Source organism: Diorhabda sublineata, chromosome 8, assembly GCF_026230105.1.
Source record: "Diorhabda sublineata isolate icDioSubl1.1 chromosome 8, icDioSubl1.1, whole genome shotgun sequence".
Classification (NCBI taxonomy): Eukaryota; Metazoa; Arthropoda; class Insecta; order Coleoptera; family Chrysomelidae; genus Diorhabda; species Diorhabda sublineata.
In genome coordinates, this window is record NC_079481.1 from 6,703,572 (window position 1) to 6,720,705 (window position 17,134).

The 17,134-nt window shown below is 33.0% G+C and overlaps 4 protein-coding genes across 4 annotated transcripts; 3 read left to right on the plus strand and 1 right to left on the minus strand.

Moving 5' to 3' along the window:
* The first annotated feature begins 2,534 nt into the window (after positions 1-2,534).
* On the plus strand, positions 2,535-3,747 carry LOC130447388 (polygalacturonase-like). The gene has a single exon (XM_056784184.1). It carries the CDS (start codon positions 2,610-2,612, stop codon positions 3,708-3,710), a length of 1,101 nt encoding a protein of 366 aa, XP_056640162.1. The 5' UTR covers positions 2,535-2,609; the 3' UTR covers positions 3,711-3,747.
* A 1,880-nt stretch (positions 3,748-5,627) lies between these two features.
* Positions 5,628-6,812, plus strand: LOC130447911 (polygalacturonase-like). The gene has a single exon (XM_056784966.1). It carries the CDS (start codon positions 5,681-5,683, stop codon positions 6,761-6,763), a length of 1,083 nt encoding a protein of 360 aa, XP_056640944.1. The 5' UTR covers positions 5,628-5,680; the 3' UTR covers positions 6,764-6,812.
* Positions 6,813-9,358: 2,546 nt separating this feature from the next.
* Positions 9,359-11,454, minus strand: LOC130447912 (procathepsin L-like). The gene is made up of 4 exons (XM_056784967.1): positions 11,162-11,454; positions 10,132-10,467; positions 9,728-10,076; positions 9,359-9,663 (listed from the first exon to the last, which is right to left on the minus strand). Exons 1-4 carry the CDS (start codon positions 11,237-11,239, stop codon positions 9,452-9,454), a joined length of 975 nt encoding a protein of 324 aa, XP_056640945.1. The 5' UTR covers positions 11,240-11,454; the 3' UTR covers positions 9,359-9,451.
* Positions 11,455-13,813: 2,359 nt separating this feature from the next.
* Positions 13,814-15,944, plus strand: LOC130447913 (procathepsin L-like). The gene is made up of 4 exons (XM_056784968.1): positions 13,814-14,828; positions 14,885-15,208; positions 15,279-15,627; positions 15,678-15,944. The coding sequence occupies exons 1-4, from the start codon at positions 14,748-14,750 to the stop codon at positions 15,887-15,889; spliced, it is 966 nt and encodes a 321-aa protein (XP_056640946.1). The 5' UTR covers positions 13,814-14,747; the 3' UTR covers positions 15,890-15,944.
* The last annotated feature ends 1,190 nt before the right edge of the window (positions 15,945-17,134 follow it).

Here is a 17,134-nt window from a genome sequence, read left to right on the forward strand (position 1 = left end):
ATCAAATATTGGATTGAAAACGCCTTCTTCCGAAGATATGGAATAGAAAAACTTCTAAGGCTTGAATATCTATCGAAATCGAGTGTATTTGATTCAGGGAAACGTGGTGGCTATGCACATAGACCTCCCTTACCAATTCTCCTATTAGAGAAAATGTTTTTAAGATAATTTTTCACATGATTTAGTTAATGACGAGCATCGTGCATGAACCACATGTTTCTGCGAATGCTTAGAGTCGATTTTCATCAGCCCATAAATGTAAAGTTATCGTTTACCTTTAGTCTCTGAAGACGATAACTTGGTTATCGAAACGCGCGTCAGATGATGTAATTGTGAGTGTTGATTTAGTAAATATTATAAACAGTGTATTCAGTAAAAACCATCTCGTGTGAAACCAGCTTCATCAGTACACAGTATTTTTCTAATAAATTTATTATGAGCTCGTTATTTATCTAGAAAGCATATGCAACAGTAGTAAACGAAAGAAACGGAATGATCCATAGAATAAACTCCCATTATTACTCTATAAGATAGAAACTTCGAATCCAAGTTCAAAGAAATATCCTCCGAAATGTATACAAGTGCAAGGTGCCCACTTCAAACATTCATTGTAGTTTTTTTTTTGGTTTCTATTTGATAAATTGTAGGTTTGAAAAACTGAAGTTTTTTATCATGTAAGTATTTTCAATAAATAATCATAATTTATGATAATTTTCTTCAGGATATTTCTTTATAGCGAACGATCTAAATATCGAAATATTATTAATATAAATATTAGTTCTGAATTTGCAGCTTTAAATGCCTATAACTCGGGGGATCATTTCTATCACAGCATCATTTTCACGTCAACTACTCACACCGAATTTTTGCATCAACATCCTGTATATTAGAATCGTTAAAAAACTATTGTTGTTTCTTTCTTGTTCTCGCTCCTGTCAGAACATTCCTACAAGCTCTTGTTGAGGTATCAAGTAATTCGTTCTTCTGCAATTGCAGGTAAAACTCATGAGAAAGATATAGACGAAGACGTCCACCAAGACTAAGAGTCACTTCCCAGTGATATACCCGGTGAAGCTGAAGGTCGATAACTCGAAAATGACAATGCTATGAGAACTTGAACACTGAAGATGACATTCCTCTATCAGAACGGTTCAATCTCGCGAAAAAAGCATAAAGATTCCACGATGTGATACGACTAGATCCATAGAGTGAAAACGGAGAGATCAAAACGTAAATATGAACGATACCACGTGTAATTTTGGACGTCAAGCTATACTCAAAAAGAAACTAGAATGTTATCAGGTAATTCGTTCTTCTGCAGTCGCTGGTCAAATTCACGAGAAAGATATAGACGAAGATGTCCACCAAGACTGAGAATTACTTCCCAGAGATATTCCCGGTGAAACTGAAGGTCGATAACTCGAAAATGACAATGCTATGAGTACTTGAACACTGAAGATGATTTTCCTCTATCAGTACGGTTCAATCTCGCGAAAAAACACAAAGATTCCACTCAAAAAGAAAGTAGAAGGTCTAAAGAGTTTTTTGGGAAATCTTTGAATCCATGGCCTATAATAGAGCCTTGATAAAGATTGTTCCACTTGTTTCAAGGTCAAGGAATTGGTTTTTATACCTAACTGGCAACAAATAACAGAACAAAATGGCAGGATTACGTCAATTACATCTTTGTTCAATCAAAATTTCATTCAAATTCTCATTGCAGCCAAAACATGTATGAGGGACCCCGATTCTGGCTAGAAAGTTAATAACAGAGACAAATTGTGATAGAGTCGAGCCTTTGGGCAAAAAGAAATTTTATTTTAACAAAGTGAAGGTGAGAATTGATGTTTGTACTCTTTCAACTGTACCAATTTGCGAATACTAACCAACGACTAGATATACTTGCTAAACCAACCATTACTTATGTCATAGATCTCTCACTTTTGCAGTTCCTTCTTCGATTAGGATTAAATGATAAGAGCGCTCAATGATAAAACGATAGATCTATTTTTCATCAATATCAACGTGGTCATACAAAGACCAATCTCTATTTATAGAATGATTTACTTTTGAAAAGCAAAACACTCTGATCTGTCCATTCTATTTGTAACCGTTGAAGTCAAACAAAGTTGATTTTGGAATACCAATTACGAAGCGTTCCTTGGCGATTCAATGATGTTTTCGCTTGCATTTGCTTTTCTTTATCGTAGAAGCATCGGCATATAATTTACCTTCTCTGTATTGAGCTCGTGGTTGATACCAAATTCGATTGTTCATGTTTAGAATCTCCTCTTTGAAATTATTTTCCACTTAGTGCTACCCAATCGCTAGAAATCAACTTTCAGGATGTCGATTAATACAGAACTGTTTAATTTGTTCATAATTGTATCCTGTAACTAAAAGTATTTACCATAATTCGTAAACACTTCAAGTGAATATCCAGATAAAGCCAGAAATATATCATTTGAGATAACCTTGTAGATATTACGATAAATTGATTATTGAAATTTGAAATTAGAATTAGCGTCATTGGAAAAAATTTATAAATAATTGGGATACTATAAAAAGAAGATCGTCAATAAAATCAAGTTATATCAAACTTATAAGCAATGTCGAAATATACCATAATACTAGTTATATCACTACTAGCTGTTGCTAGTGCTGAGTTTAATGAAACTCGAGTAGGTGCTAGTTGCACTATTACCGATTACTCGCAAGTGGACAGTGTTGTAAGCAGTTGTACAACTATAGTGGTCAGTAATCTCCATGTATCAGCTGGAAAAACCTTGAAGCTACATTTGAAATCTGGAACCAAACTGACCTTCCAAGGTAAAGTAACTTTCGATCACCACGCGTGGGAAGGACCTTTAGTGGAACTTCAAGGAACTAACATTCACGTAACTGGAGCTTCTGGGCATGTTTTAGACGGTGAAGGAGCTAAATATTGGGATGGTAAAGGTGATAAAGGAAGTAAAAAACCCAAATTTTTCAGAATCAAAAATTCCAGTGGTAAAGTAGAAAACATTCATTTACTCAATTGTCCCCATCAATGCGCCTCTATTTTGAGCAGTAAATCCTTAACTTTATCTAATTGGAACATTGATGTATCTGCTGGAGACGCCAACGCACTAGGTCATAACACCGACGGTTTCGACGTTTCAGAATGTGATGGTCTCCTCATTCAAAACTGCGTCGTTAAGAACCAAGACGACTGTATCGCCGTCAACTCCGGTAAGAATTTACATTTCGATAAAATGTATTGTTCCGGAGGTCACGGACTCAGTCTTTCCATCGGTGTTAGTAAAACTGATTCTTCCAAAAATTACGCCCAAAACGTCACATTCTCCAATAGTAACGTAGTCAATTCCCGTAACGCCATCCACGTTAAAACGCACACCGACGCAGCTTCCGGATATATCAAAGATTTGACGTACAGAAACATCCAAATGTCAGGTATTACTCATTACGGAATTAATGTACAAGAAGATTACAAAGGCGGTTCGTCTACTGGACAAGCTGCGAACAATATACCAATTACAAATATGATAGTCAATACCGTTAAAGGAACTATGACATCTTCGAATGCTATGCCGGTTTACATATTATGTGGATCATCGGGTTGCAGCAATTTCCAATGGTCTGGAGTCTCTATTTCTGGAGGACATAAATCTAGTCAGTGTAATTATCATCCTTCTGGATTCTCTTGTTAAACCGACATATATAAATAAATATATTTGTAAATATTAATTGTTTTTTAATGTTCTTCATCATCGCTTCATCGACATTATCTCTCCAAGATTTTCTCGTCAATCCGCAACTTCTACCAAACTAATTCATTACCACCGCTATGTTTTCGTTTTCATTCCTTGTACAGAGCTGTAAGTCATCATATTTTGAACATTTGCTGAATAATCTCTGTTTTGTCGTTGTTGGTATTTGTTTGTTCAGTCGTAGATATTTGAATTCATCTACTTTCTAAATTTCCAAGTGTCACCTACTTCAAAGTTATTCGATTTGTCTTCCAAAATCTCTTCCTTTAACTTCCTCACCAAATATTCCAGATCCATCTCAATCTGTGCTATGGGTAATCAATAGTCCTCAAAATTTAGAGATTCTGTAGAAAAAATACTTTCAAAGTGAAGTTTATTATGATTAGAGCAGTCCAAGGTAAATTCTGATGAGGACCATGCAAAGAAATCCTGATCAGAGATGATCAGAGGATCTTACGAGGCAATCCTAATCAGACATATTCAATGTAAAAGACAAACCTGATCAGGTCCTCATTACTGATCTGCCTACTCTCATGACAAGGACCTGTCAGGTTATCTGGATCTATAACTGACAGAATTTTAGAATTACCTGTTAATGTTATTATAAAAAAATCTAGTGACTGAAAAGCCCATTTTTTTGTAATGTTTTGGTGTCTTTTCCATTTCTCTTTATATATATTTCTCGTTGCTTGCAATATATTCAATTTTGTTTCCACTTTTTTTCTTTACACTGTATCATAAGCTTTCTTTGGGTCAACTTTGGGTAACTCTTTCGTTTTTAGTTTTTCTTTCAATATTTGTCTTTGTGTTTGCTCTTCAATCTACAATATTTTTCTTCGCGAAGCTATGACAAATATTCAGCGACGTTATTCTTGTTGCTGATCTTCCCGAACATTTTTTTAGTCTATAATTTTCATGAAAAGCTTTAATTCTATTTCCAAATTGGGAACGCATTCATTCTCTCAATCTAATTAAACTATGAGACTTAATTAATAAACTGTAACTTATATATAGCTCAAATGGATCCTGAAGAAGAAATCAACGATCGAAAGCATTTGTCAAGTATTCCTCAATATTTGCATACAAAAATCTAAACCTCCACATCAGAATAGGATTCATGGAAGGTTATGTGTGGTCAGATCTGTTAGACGGAGTTGAAACCTGGACATTGGAAGCTCAAATGATCAAAAAACCTGAGGCATTTGAGACGTAGCTCTATAGACGCATCCTGAAGAAAACCTGGACTGACAGTATCACCAACCTAAGAAGCATTGGTCGTGAAAGAAAGCTGTTTAAAATTATTAAACAGAAAATCAAATTTCCACGCCGGAATAGGATTCATGGAAGGTTATGTGTGGTCAGATCTGTTACACGGAGTGGAAACATGGACATTGGAAGCTCAAATGATCAAAAAACCTGAGGCATTTGAGACGTAGCTCTATAGACGCGTCCTAAAGAAAACCTGGACTTACAGAATCACCAACCTAAGAAGCATTGGTCGCGAAAGAAAGCTGTTGAGAATTATTCAGATAAGAAAAACATCTTATAAAGAACAACGACAAATACCTACTGCTACAGAACATAAAAGAATGGACAAATCGGAAAATTGCTTCATGTTACTAGGGATAGAGACGCAATTAAAAACTTGGTCGCAAATTTCAATGAGAAAACGGCATGAAAAGAAGAAGAACTTGTTCTACTACAAACCAACGAAAAGTTTAATGATGTTGTGAGCCGTTTTCCGTACAGATTTTATTCATGGTATCCCCGTACATTATCCCAATCTAAATAATAATCAGGTATACATTTAATAATATCTGATGATATATCAATCAACGTCATTGAAACGATATTATCATTTAAATGATATAAAAGGAAAGTCGTCAAGTTATATATCAAAAACAGAAACAATGTCAACTTATTCTCTATTACTAGTTTTATCAATACTAGCTTTAACTAGTGCTGAAGATACTAGTTGTACTATAACAGATTATTCAGATGTGGAACATATTGTGAAAAACTGTACTACTATAACTGTGAGCAATCTTCACGTACCGGCTGGACAAAAATTGATACTACATTTACAAACCGGAAGCAAACTAACTTTCGAAGGTACCATCACGTTCGAATACCATGAATGGGCCGGACCTTTGATAGAAATAGCTGGAACAAACATACAAGTGATTGGTGCGTCTGGGCATGTTTTCGACGGTGAAGGTGCTAAATATTGGGATGGTAAAGGAGATAAAGGAAAAAAGAAACCTAAATTCTTCAGAATCAAACGCGCTAGTGGTAAATTTGAGAATATTAATCTACTTAATTGTCCTCATCAATGTGTTTCGATTTTACATAGTGAATCTTTGACTTTATCTAATTGGAACGTTGATGTATCAGACGGAGACGCGAATCAACTCGGTCATAATACTGATGGATTCGATATTTCGGACACTGATCAACTAACCATCGAAAATAGCGTCGTTAAGAACCAAGACGACTGCGTCGCTGTCAACTCTGGTAAGAATTTACATTTCAATAAATTGTATTGTTCCGGAGGTCACGGACTCAGTCTTTCCATCGGTGTTAGTACAACTGATTCTTCTAAGAATTACGCGGAAAATGTCACGTTTTCTAACTGTAACGTGGTTAATTCTCGTAACGCTATTCACGTCAAAACCCACACGAATGCTGCTACAGGATATATCAAAAATTTGACTTACAAAAACATCCAAATATCAGGTATTACTCATTACGGAATCAACGTACAGCAAGATTACAAAGGCGGTTCTTCCTCTGGAAATCCGGCTAATAATATACCGATTACTAATATGGAAGTTTCTAATGTTTCTGGATCAATGATATCATCGGATGCTATGCCCGTTTATATACTATGCGGAACCACGGGGTGTTATAATTTCCAATGGTCTGGAATAGATATTACTGGTGGACAGAAAGAAAGTCAATGCAACTATCATCCTTCTGGGTTTTCTTGTTGATTCTATTGTTAATTTCTATTTAAATGAATAAACTATTTCGAAAATATCATTCTGCTTGTTATTTACTCAAGTTTTGAGATATGGCAACACTGTCTCAAATTGTCATCATAAAGTTTGATATTTTTAATAGTGAACGGACTCAAAACGTGTTTTTAACTCAATAATTATAATATAATGTATAATTATAACAAACATTCAAATCTAGATTAATCTTTTAAGACTTTGGACTTTGACGTTTGGTCCATCACGCGCTTGCCAACAAAGAATTTTTCCAGGTAATAAGTGAAAATCACCAAGAGGCAAACCTGGACTGTACGGTAGATGATAAATATGTTTTTATTCAAAAGATCCAATCATTTTTTGGCTATAAGTGGAGGAAATTGATTTGGCAACAAAACTCCAAACATAACTAGATCACATCGATGTCTTTCGCGGTGATATTTGTCTTCGGACCATTGATTACCATCGAAAACAAAATTTCATGACATTGCAAAGGGATGAGTTAGATTCTATGGAAATTGTCAATCAAATATACACTAATAATCATTCATAGTCCTGGGATTCTACTGGGATTCTTGTAAGGAAAATCTGAATAGTTTTCCGCATCAAAGTTCCTTCCAAATAAGTACAAAACGTTGAAGTAACTCAAAATGAAGTTCAGGAAACGTACAAAAACGAGTTCACTGGTTTCTCGGTGGTGTTTGATCACTTAAATTTGATCCACAACTATTAAAACCCAATCACCAAAACCAGTTGCCGAAAAAATTGCTTGGGGGTACTTATAAAAACATATTTCTAGAGAAAGTTCTAGAATTATGACAAACACAACTTTTATCGGCTAAGACATACAGTATGTACATCTATCTCTTTCTGGAACTCAATCGAAACAAAGATAATCAGAATGGTACTCAAACTGTCAACGCTATAGGTGTGTATAGGGCTGCCAACTTTCTGAATTAGAACATAAAATGTAACTAAGATTATTAATACTTAATATTAAATGTGAGGAATCTTATATTTTTGTTTAATTTGTAATTATATACCAAATAAATAAGGCACAAATCATTTTTATGTGAATTACGGAATTTTATTTTCGAAAAATTAACGTTACAAAGAGAGAGTTCAAAACTTTTGACTTACACGTTATTCAAAATTGAAATTTAACCTATTTCGAGAATATTTTCAGAAAATACGATAAGCAATAGGATTGATATTATGTATATCCCACATATATCGTTTTCCAATTGGATATCGCTCCAAACCACTTTCTGTTATTATTGAAGACTCCTGTGAATTCTTATGATAATAAATATACGAGAATGACTCTACGATAGGGTAAAGTTCGTAAAATATTTATCCGATTCGGAGTTACTTCATTTTGGAAGTGCCTACAGTGATTCAAGAAACATTTTATATCCATTATCAGCGATATTATAGAGGAAATTGATTGAAGTATTTCTTAAACTAAAGGAAGCAAAAACTTGATGTCAAGATTTTAATTAGAGTTTAATTTAGAGTCCCATTAAAACTTCTCAGAGTTGAGTAGAATGTTGTAAGCATTCTTAAACAGAAGCCGACGATTTGGTCCTGCCTGGACATAAAAAAACGCCATCCCCGCAACGTCGCTTGTTGGGTATTGAAATTGGGAGCAAAAACCAAGGCTTCACAAAAACTTGAGGCCAAAAAGCTATATACTCCGCAAAAATGGATTTCATGGAAAGGCATCAGAAAGGAAAGCCCGTGCAAAAAAGCACAAAAAAGTGACGACTGTAATATTTTAGCACTGCGGGGGTATCCTTTTGATTAACGTGACAGTTTAGTCAGAAAATTATTTAAATAAGGCGTGGCAAAATCCGATGATGTCTGCGCTTGCTCCTGATCTAGCTCCGTTCGACTATTTTTTATTCGCTGAAAAGCGAATGAAGGAGCGAAAGATTTAATATCGAAGTTGTATCAACATTTTGACAAATTTGTCTCTTTATTTATGACTGGCTAAAAAGTGGACTGCACTACACTTGAATCGTTATTTTGGCTTACAATCATTCAAAGATATTAAGAAGGCCTTTTTAGCCAACTATTTGTAATATAATGAATAAAATCTCCAAAATATTGTCTCCATTAACAGATTCAATTGTTTTATAAAAAGAAAATTAGCAGAAAATATATGGTGGTTATAAACCTTGTCCTCACGTCGGTTCAACTAAATTCATATTGACTTTTTATGACCTTCGGGATTAATATTTTCATTCGTATTCAACGCCATTTTTTCTTTTGTTTTTGCTTCCAATATTTCCGAGATGATTTCTTGAAAAAATTATTGTACGTATTTGAATATGACAATTTGACTGTAGCAGTAACCTAGACAACTGATTTTCAAATTATCTGTGATAGAGACTTTGCTGTATTACTTGGAAGGACAACTATTTGCAATATAATCAATAAAATCATCAAAATATTGTCTTCATTAACAGATTCAATCGTTTCATAAAGAGATATTAACGGTCAAGCTATGGTGGTTATAAACCTTGTCCTCACGTCGGTTCAACTAAGTTCATATTGGTTTTTTATGATCTTCGGGATTAATAACAACAACTATTTGTTCAATTACAATTTTTCAATAAATATAGTTTATTATCAAATTTTAATACAACAGAAATAGTATTTGATACTAAGAAATTTCGAAAATTATTATAAAATAGGATATGTGGCATAGGTAGCTATACCACACTGATTTCCTTTGTTTCTAGACATTCTTATATAACCGTCTTCTCCCCAGGTATCACCCCACGAATTTTTCACAATCCAATAATCATTCGTATCCTCCGTACCATAACCAACGACTAAAACCCCATGATTCATATCTTGAATTGTATTTCCGCAAGAACTATCGTCCAGGATTCCTTCAAAAGAATAAAAAAAATTCAGTCAAAAGTCAAACTGGATATTTAAAAATAAATTACGAACCTCCTCCGTAAAATTGGAATAAAAACGAGGCTTGAATAGCGACGGAAGTTGGTCCTATTTTCGCTAGAGCTATCTGTAAATCATCCTCATCTCCTTCTTTGACGAATGTAAAGTTGGTTATTGTTAGAACCGATTTTGTACTATCAAATTTGCAAGTGTCATCTTTAGCTTCATACGGATAATCAAGTTCCGTCATAATACCATTATCCTTGATGTATTCTAGAGCCTTATCCATCCACCCTCCCCCGCAACCAAAACAATTATCGTGAGCGCAATCTACCAGATTCTGTTCACTTAAAGAAACCAAATTTCCCGTTTTTAAGAAATTCGCGCCTTCCACTGTTCCAGTCTGGAAATAATTTATAATTTATTTCACTGGATTGTTCCTCATGGAATTAACTCACCGTACTGAACGACCAACAAGAACCACAACCACCTTGATCTTTAACTTCGGTTACGGCGCCTTTTGCTCTCCAATCAACTTCACTTGGAAGGTCGCCTTCCACTTTAATATCTTGAATATTTCTGGAAAATTTCGATTCCGGTTCAACTGATAATTTAAGTCTGTCTTGGAACTCTCCGGCTGTTAGATCTGTGAATTGCGTGACTTTCATTTTGAATGTTGAAAGACCCGCTTCAAACTTCTTGTTGTGCTCATCGATTTTACGCAAATTGTCTTTGAAAACATTGAAACGCAACGTCTCTTCCGCGACATTCGTGTAACGTTTATCGTATTTATTCTGAAAATAATTAAAGCGTGGATTAGGATCAAGTCGAAAGTCGAAGATAGTTGAACAAAATCATACAGAATAGTGAAGATGATCTAGAGCCTTAGTTGATTGATCAAATAAAGCTTTATGAGATATGTAGATCTAAAACAGTTGTTTGGCTCTGAACTAAAATAACAACAGCAGGCTTTTTTGGTATTTGGTATTGAATAGAAAAAAGGAAGATGTTGCCGAAATACATAACCAGTACGCAGCTTTCCTCTTGGACCTGTTTTGTCTTTACCAAAGGAGTAATCTGCGTGTAAAGCTGAACTCAAAGACCACGAGTTTTTAGAGGTTATAAACATGATTCTTAGGCCGAAACGCAAATACAACAATTTCAACCATAGCTGAAAAGATTTCTCTTTTGCCAGCCATCTGTAAAATATTGGGTAACAAAGTTTCAACGAGACCGTACGACCTGCAAGGACCAGCATCGCGGTGGTCGACCAAATGAGGTGACGACTCCAGAAATGTTGTAAACATGTCAATCATTCGAGGAAAAACGACAAAAACGATGTTTCGATGCTTTTTGCTATACAATAAAAACAAATTCCCACAAAATGGTGAATTATACTTAACAATTAACCAGATTAGAATTTATTAATGTGATAAAACGTTTTAGAAAATAATTTTTCTGCCCTATTTAGTATAGTGAGAAACTTACCTTAAATTCAGACCATTTATCGTTATCTTGATCGGCCACAACGGCGTATATAACAAAAAGAAGAATCAAAAATTTCATTTTAAATATTAAAAGTATACAAATTTTATTTCACTAGATTTGAGGTGTATGTATCGAATGAACAATTTTCTACCTTATATACTAAATATGTTTATTTTCTCCAGACTTATTGCAAAATTTTGTTTTTGAAAATAATAATTAAAAACAATATTTCAATAGATAAACTCGCAGATGAATTGATTTTGTTTGTTAGTATAAACAAAACATTCGTAAAATAGATGCTTTTGAAATTAAATTCGATTTAATCTAAATTATTCATATCTACTATTAATATCTGTTTGAATAAAACTGGAAATTTATCACAATTTATTGAAATTTGAATGGAATTGTAATTTGTAAGAAATTAAAACAATTTTCAATTGTACCTTTCGAAACTGCCGCCTAAGTTTGACCGGATGTGAATACTGCAGAACCGATGTCTATCAGCGCATTTCGAAAAAGTATCGGAGATCTTTGCGATAGAAATGATTCAATATGATTGAAAGCAATAGTTATACTTTCTTATTTTACTCAAAAATAACTTTGACTCATCTGTGAAACTAAACAATGAAGTTTTTAAAAGCTCGTCTAGTTCACCAAGTAATGGATTCCATTTGAAAGAATCGCAATAGTGACTGTATTGCGAATTGATATTAAAGCAGTTCATTGAGCCGTTATGACTTAAATCTGAGATAGAATAGAATGTGCTCAAAAATATCTTTCTATTAATTCAATTTGTGTTCTGGACTTTCTACAAAACTATACACAACGAAATATTTTTTAAAAAAAGTTTATATAACTGAAAACTTTGATATTTCACGTCTTAAACAGACTGTATATCTTCTGAAGATAAATATTTCATGCTGCTAGTGACATTCTTTGTAGTAGTTCCATATCCTTATTCCGAAGTATTATCCTTTCCTGGTTCTGGCTCTTTCCGTATCGCGTTTGGTCCACCTTCTGTTTATTTCTGATATTCCTCGTATCTTTTCACTTCTATATGTCCCCCTGTTAGTAAATATTTGAAACTATTCGCGTTTATATCGTATCGATGATCTGTTAATCTATTTCTAAATGTTGAGATGTCTGTCCTATTAAAACGTTGTTATAGACTTTATTTCGATATTTTTTGGGAAATTCCTTGTACATATAGTGAAGAAAAAGTTTAGTTCTTAGTTTTCACAGGACTCCCTTTGTTATTACTTGTTTAATTTAGAAAAGGATCATTTGAAAGGAACCAATTTGGATTTGGATAGTCACTAAATTATTATGAATATTTTGGACAAACTTTTGGCGACCCAAAATCAGTGCGTTAATGCTTGTTGACGTCTTTTCACAAATCATTTCGTAAGCATTCGAGTATCAATCAGATAACTTTTTGTACTAAAAATAGTAAAGAAATATCTCATTTATACAGGGTGTCCCACGATGAGTTGAAACTATATGTAAATGGCAAAATACTCATAGTAGAATCATGAAAATTTCTGCGTCTCGGTTTTCGGATACGATCTTTTTAACTAAATTATTTCAAAAGATGACTGTAACTTTGTTATTTTGAATAGAACCCTCTGTATAATAATACATTTTTGAAATTTAGTATACTTTTGTGCGAAAACTTTTTCCAAAAATGCATACTTTTTGAGTTATTAGTTTTTTGTAAAAATTTTGACCGTTGCAGACCCTTATAAATTATTTTTTTACCAAGATACCCTTAAAGAAATGAAAATGGTTTCTTTTCGGTTGTTTTTAGCAAGGTTGGACGTATTTGAATCTATGTTAAAAAATTCTCCATTCTATACAGGGTATGTATAAAAAGTATTCAAAGTTTAACTTCATAAATATCAAAATTTTTCATTTCTTTTAATATAACCATCTGGTTTTTTCTACTTTAAGGCATTCAGGGGTAAAAAATAAGATAAGATATCCAGATAGACTACCAAACTCGCATACTATTAAAAGAATACTCAACACTTTGAAGCTATACGGTTCATTTGAAGCAAAAATCGAATTAAACCAGTTATTGACCTGCTTCTCTGAAAATTTACAGAAAACATTTAATATCTTGATAACGGTAAGACTTGGGTATAGGAAAGTATACATGAATTTGTCTTATTTTTTACCTTTTACCTTTGAATGCTTAAAAATAGAAAAAATCGGGTGGTTCTATTGAAAATTAATTAAGAAATTTGATATTTATGAAGTTGAACTTTGAACATTTTTTATACACACCCTGTATAAAATGAAAAATTTTTTAGTATAGATTCAAATACGTGTTATCTTGCTAATAGCAATCGAATAGCAACCATTTTAATATCTTTAAGGGTATCCTCGAAAAAAAATAATTTATAAGGGACAAACTTTTTAACTAAAAAATTAATAACTCAAAAAGTATGCATTTTTCGATAAAATTTTTTTGACAAAAGTATACTAAAATTTTACGTAAATTTCAAAAATGTATTAATATACAGGGTATTCTATTTAAAATAACAAAGTTACAGTCGACTTCCGGTAGAACCGGACACCTTGTATACTATCTTAAACTATCACATGATTTTCTACATTTTCCATGTTATTAATTCGATTTTTTTGTTCTAGCAAGAAAAGTAATGATGATAAGGATTGGTTTACTTTAACGAATAACCCGGAATACGGAATTAACTTCAAATAAAGCATTTAATCAAGATCTGGTATCTGAAGCCTGAATACACTTATGATATGTAAATTACAAAACTTATACGTTATATTGAATAACTATTTCAAAGAGAGGATATGGAGTGAAATTAAGTTTTGTTCGTCAAAGAGAGAAAAGAAAATCAAATAAACTGAGATGCATCTAGTTGAATTAATTCATTTCGTGAATTTTAATAAAGAAATATCGTATGAAACTCAATAAACAATACAATGTTTTGAGCAATTTTGCCATCTTTGTAACTAATAATGATTATGTACTATCATTTAAAAGAGACAGTGCCAAGGTTTCGAAAACCCCAAAAAAGTGATAACTACAAAATTTTCGAACTGCCAGAATATCCCTAAAGCTACAATTGACGACTTCGTAATCGAAAATTTGAATAAATCCTTCAAATCCTTTGTGCTTTCAATCTCAATATACATTCAAACGGATCCATATTCATACCAAACAATTTTTATGATTGGTGGCCCACCATGGAAATTTGAATCGTTCTGAAATATTCAGATTTTGTCAACAAAAAGAATCAAATCCAATGAAGTCATGTACAAAGAAACTAACTTATAAGTTTGTGAAAAAATGTGATTTGTCTTCTTTTGAGATCGTTATCAATAGATTAGTACGTAATTAATTTCGAGTGATCACAAATCTTGATCAAAATGTCGATGATAAAATTTGTAAACAAAAATTTTGCAACAATGTTGTTCTAGACATATTTTTATTATAAACAAATAAACAACAGTATGTATATAAAAAGGAGAAAAAATTATTGGAAAGCATACAGTTCTTACTGCTCTTAGAGTTAAATTAGAACAAAAAAACTTTTAATTATAAATCAAAATGTATTTTCTATTTATAGTATTATCTGCAATAATTGCAGCTAACGCTTTAACTGACAAGGAAAACTGGGAACTTTTCAAGGTAAGAAAATTGATTTTCGCTATAAAAATCATATATTCATGATAAAAATACTCCAGAATCAATACGGAAAGAAATACGTGAATTCTTTGGAAGAGTCTCGTCGTTTTGTAATCTTTCAACAAAATTTACGAAGAATTGAATCTCATAACCAAAGTCCGTCCAGTTTCAAAATGGGGATTACCAAATTTGCCGACCTCACCGAAAAAGAGTTTCTAGACACGCTCACTTTATCGAAATATACAAAACCAAAACGACCACAAAATATTGAATACATCAAACTAGATGACGAAGTACCCGATGAATTTGATTGGAGAACAAAAGGGGCTGTAACCGAAGTAAAGAATCAATTAAGTTGTGGTTCCTGTTGGTCTTTCAGTACGGTAAGATAATTTTCAAGTAAATATCGGAATATGATTACAAATTTCCAATTATTTTCTCCTTTCTGGTTAGACTGGTACATTGGAAAGTGCTTATTACATCCACACTGGAAACTTGGTGTCATTCAGCGAGCAAAACTTGGTCGATTGCGTCAAGGTAGGTTGCAATGGTTGCTTGGGTGGTTGGATGGACAAAGCATTCGATTATATCAAAATAAACGGAATCATGACAGAATCTGATTATCCTTACGAAGCTGTAGATCAGAAATGCAAATTTGATCCGAACAAATCGTTAGCTCGAGTATATAACTACACTTACATTATTGAAGGTGATGAAGTGGAACTGAAAAAAGCCGTAGCGCAAAAAGGACCTACGGCTGTTGCTATTGACGTTACGTCCTACTTTCAACTCTATGAATCAGGTAAAATATTCGAATGATGAGTTGAATTTTGTTTATATCGAATTTTTCAGGTGTATTGAATGATGATATTTGTCAAAGCGATATACTATATGCAAATCATGGGGTGGTGGTTGTCGGATATGGTACTACAAACGGAAGTGATTATTGGATTGTCAAGAATTCGTGGGGTGCTGATTGGGGGATGGATGGTTATATTTTGATGTCCAGAAATAGAGAAAATCAATGTGGTATTGCAACTGACGCATTATATCCTTATTTTTAGTTATCAGTATTGTTAATTATTTAGTTTTTAATAGAAATAAACGTTGATAGGTATAAGAGTTCTTAGTTTCATTTATTCTTAGACCAAAGTGATTGAAACTTAACCTAAACCATCTGGTAACATGGTTATTTGGATTGTTTCACCATAAAAATCAAGTGCTCCTTCCAATCAATTATTTTTCTCACCTCAACTCAGTTTGTCATCCTTTCACTACTCTCATTTTGACATTCTGATCTTTCTCCTCTCAACGTTTTGTCAATAAATCTTCTCATTCATTTATTCTGGTTAGTTGTTCATTGAATCTTCAGAATTTCTTATTTTTCGTAACGCTGATCATTATTCTGAGATTGAATTTTCTCATTATGTTCCACTCAACAATTTTATAAGTGAATCTTCTCATGCTTTTGTTTACTCAGCTGGTCAGTAAATCTTCTCATTTTGTTCCTATACTAATTTTGTCGGTAAATCTTCTCACTTCCTGACTCCAATCATTTTAACATTGAATTTTATCATTATTTTCCACTCAACGATTTTATAAGTGAATCTTCTCATTCTTTTATTCACTCAGCTGGTCAGTAAATCTTCTCATTTTGTTCCTATACTAATTTTGTCGGTAAATCTTCTCACTTCCTGACTCCAATCATTTTAACATTGAATTTTATCATTATTTTCCACTCAACGATTTTATTAGTGAATCTTCTCATTCTTTTATTCACTCAGCTGGTCAGTAAATCTTCTCATTTTGTTCCTATACTAATTTTGTCGGTAAATCTTCTCACTTCCTGACTCCAATCATTTTAACATTGAATTTTATCATTATTTTCCACTCAACGATTTTATAAGTGAATCTTCTCATTCTTTTATTCACTCAGCTGGTCAGTAAATCTTCTCATTTTGTTCCTATACTAATTTTGTCGGTAAATCTTCTCACTTCCTGACTCCAATCATTTTAACATTGAATTTTATCATTATTTTCCACTCAACGATTTTATAAGTGAATCTTCTCATTCTTTTATTCACTCAGCTGGTCAGTAAATCTTCTCATTTTGTTCCTATACTAATTTTGTCGGTAAATCTTCTCACTTCCTGACTCCAATCATTTTAACATTGAATTTTATCATTATTTTCCACTCAACGATTTTATAAGTGAATCTTCTCATTCTTTTATTCACTCAGCTGGTCAGTAAATCTTCTCATTTTGTTCCTATACTAATTTTGTCAGTAAATCTTCTCACTTCCTGACTC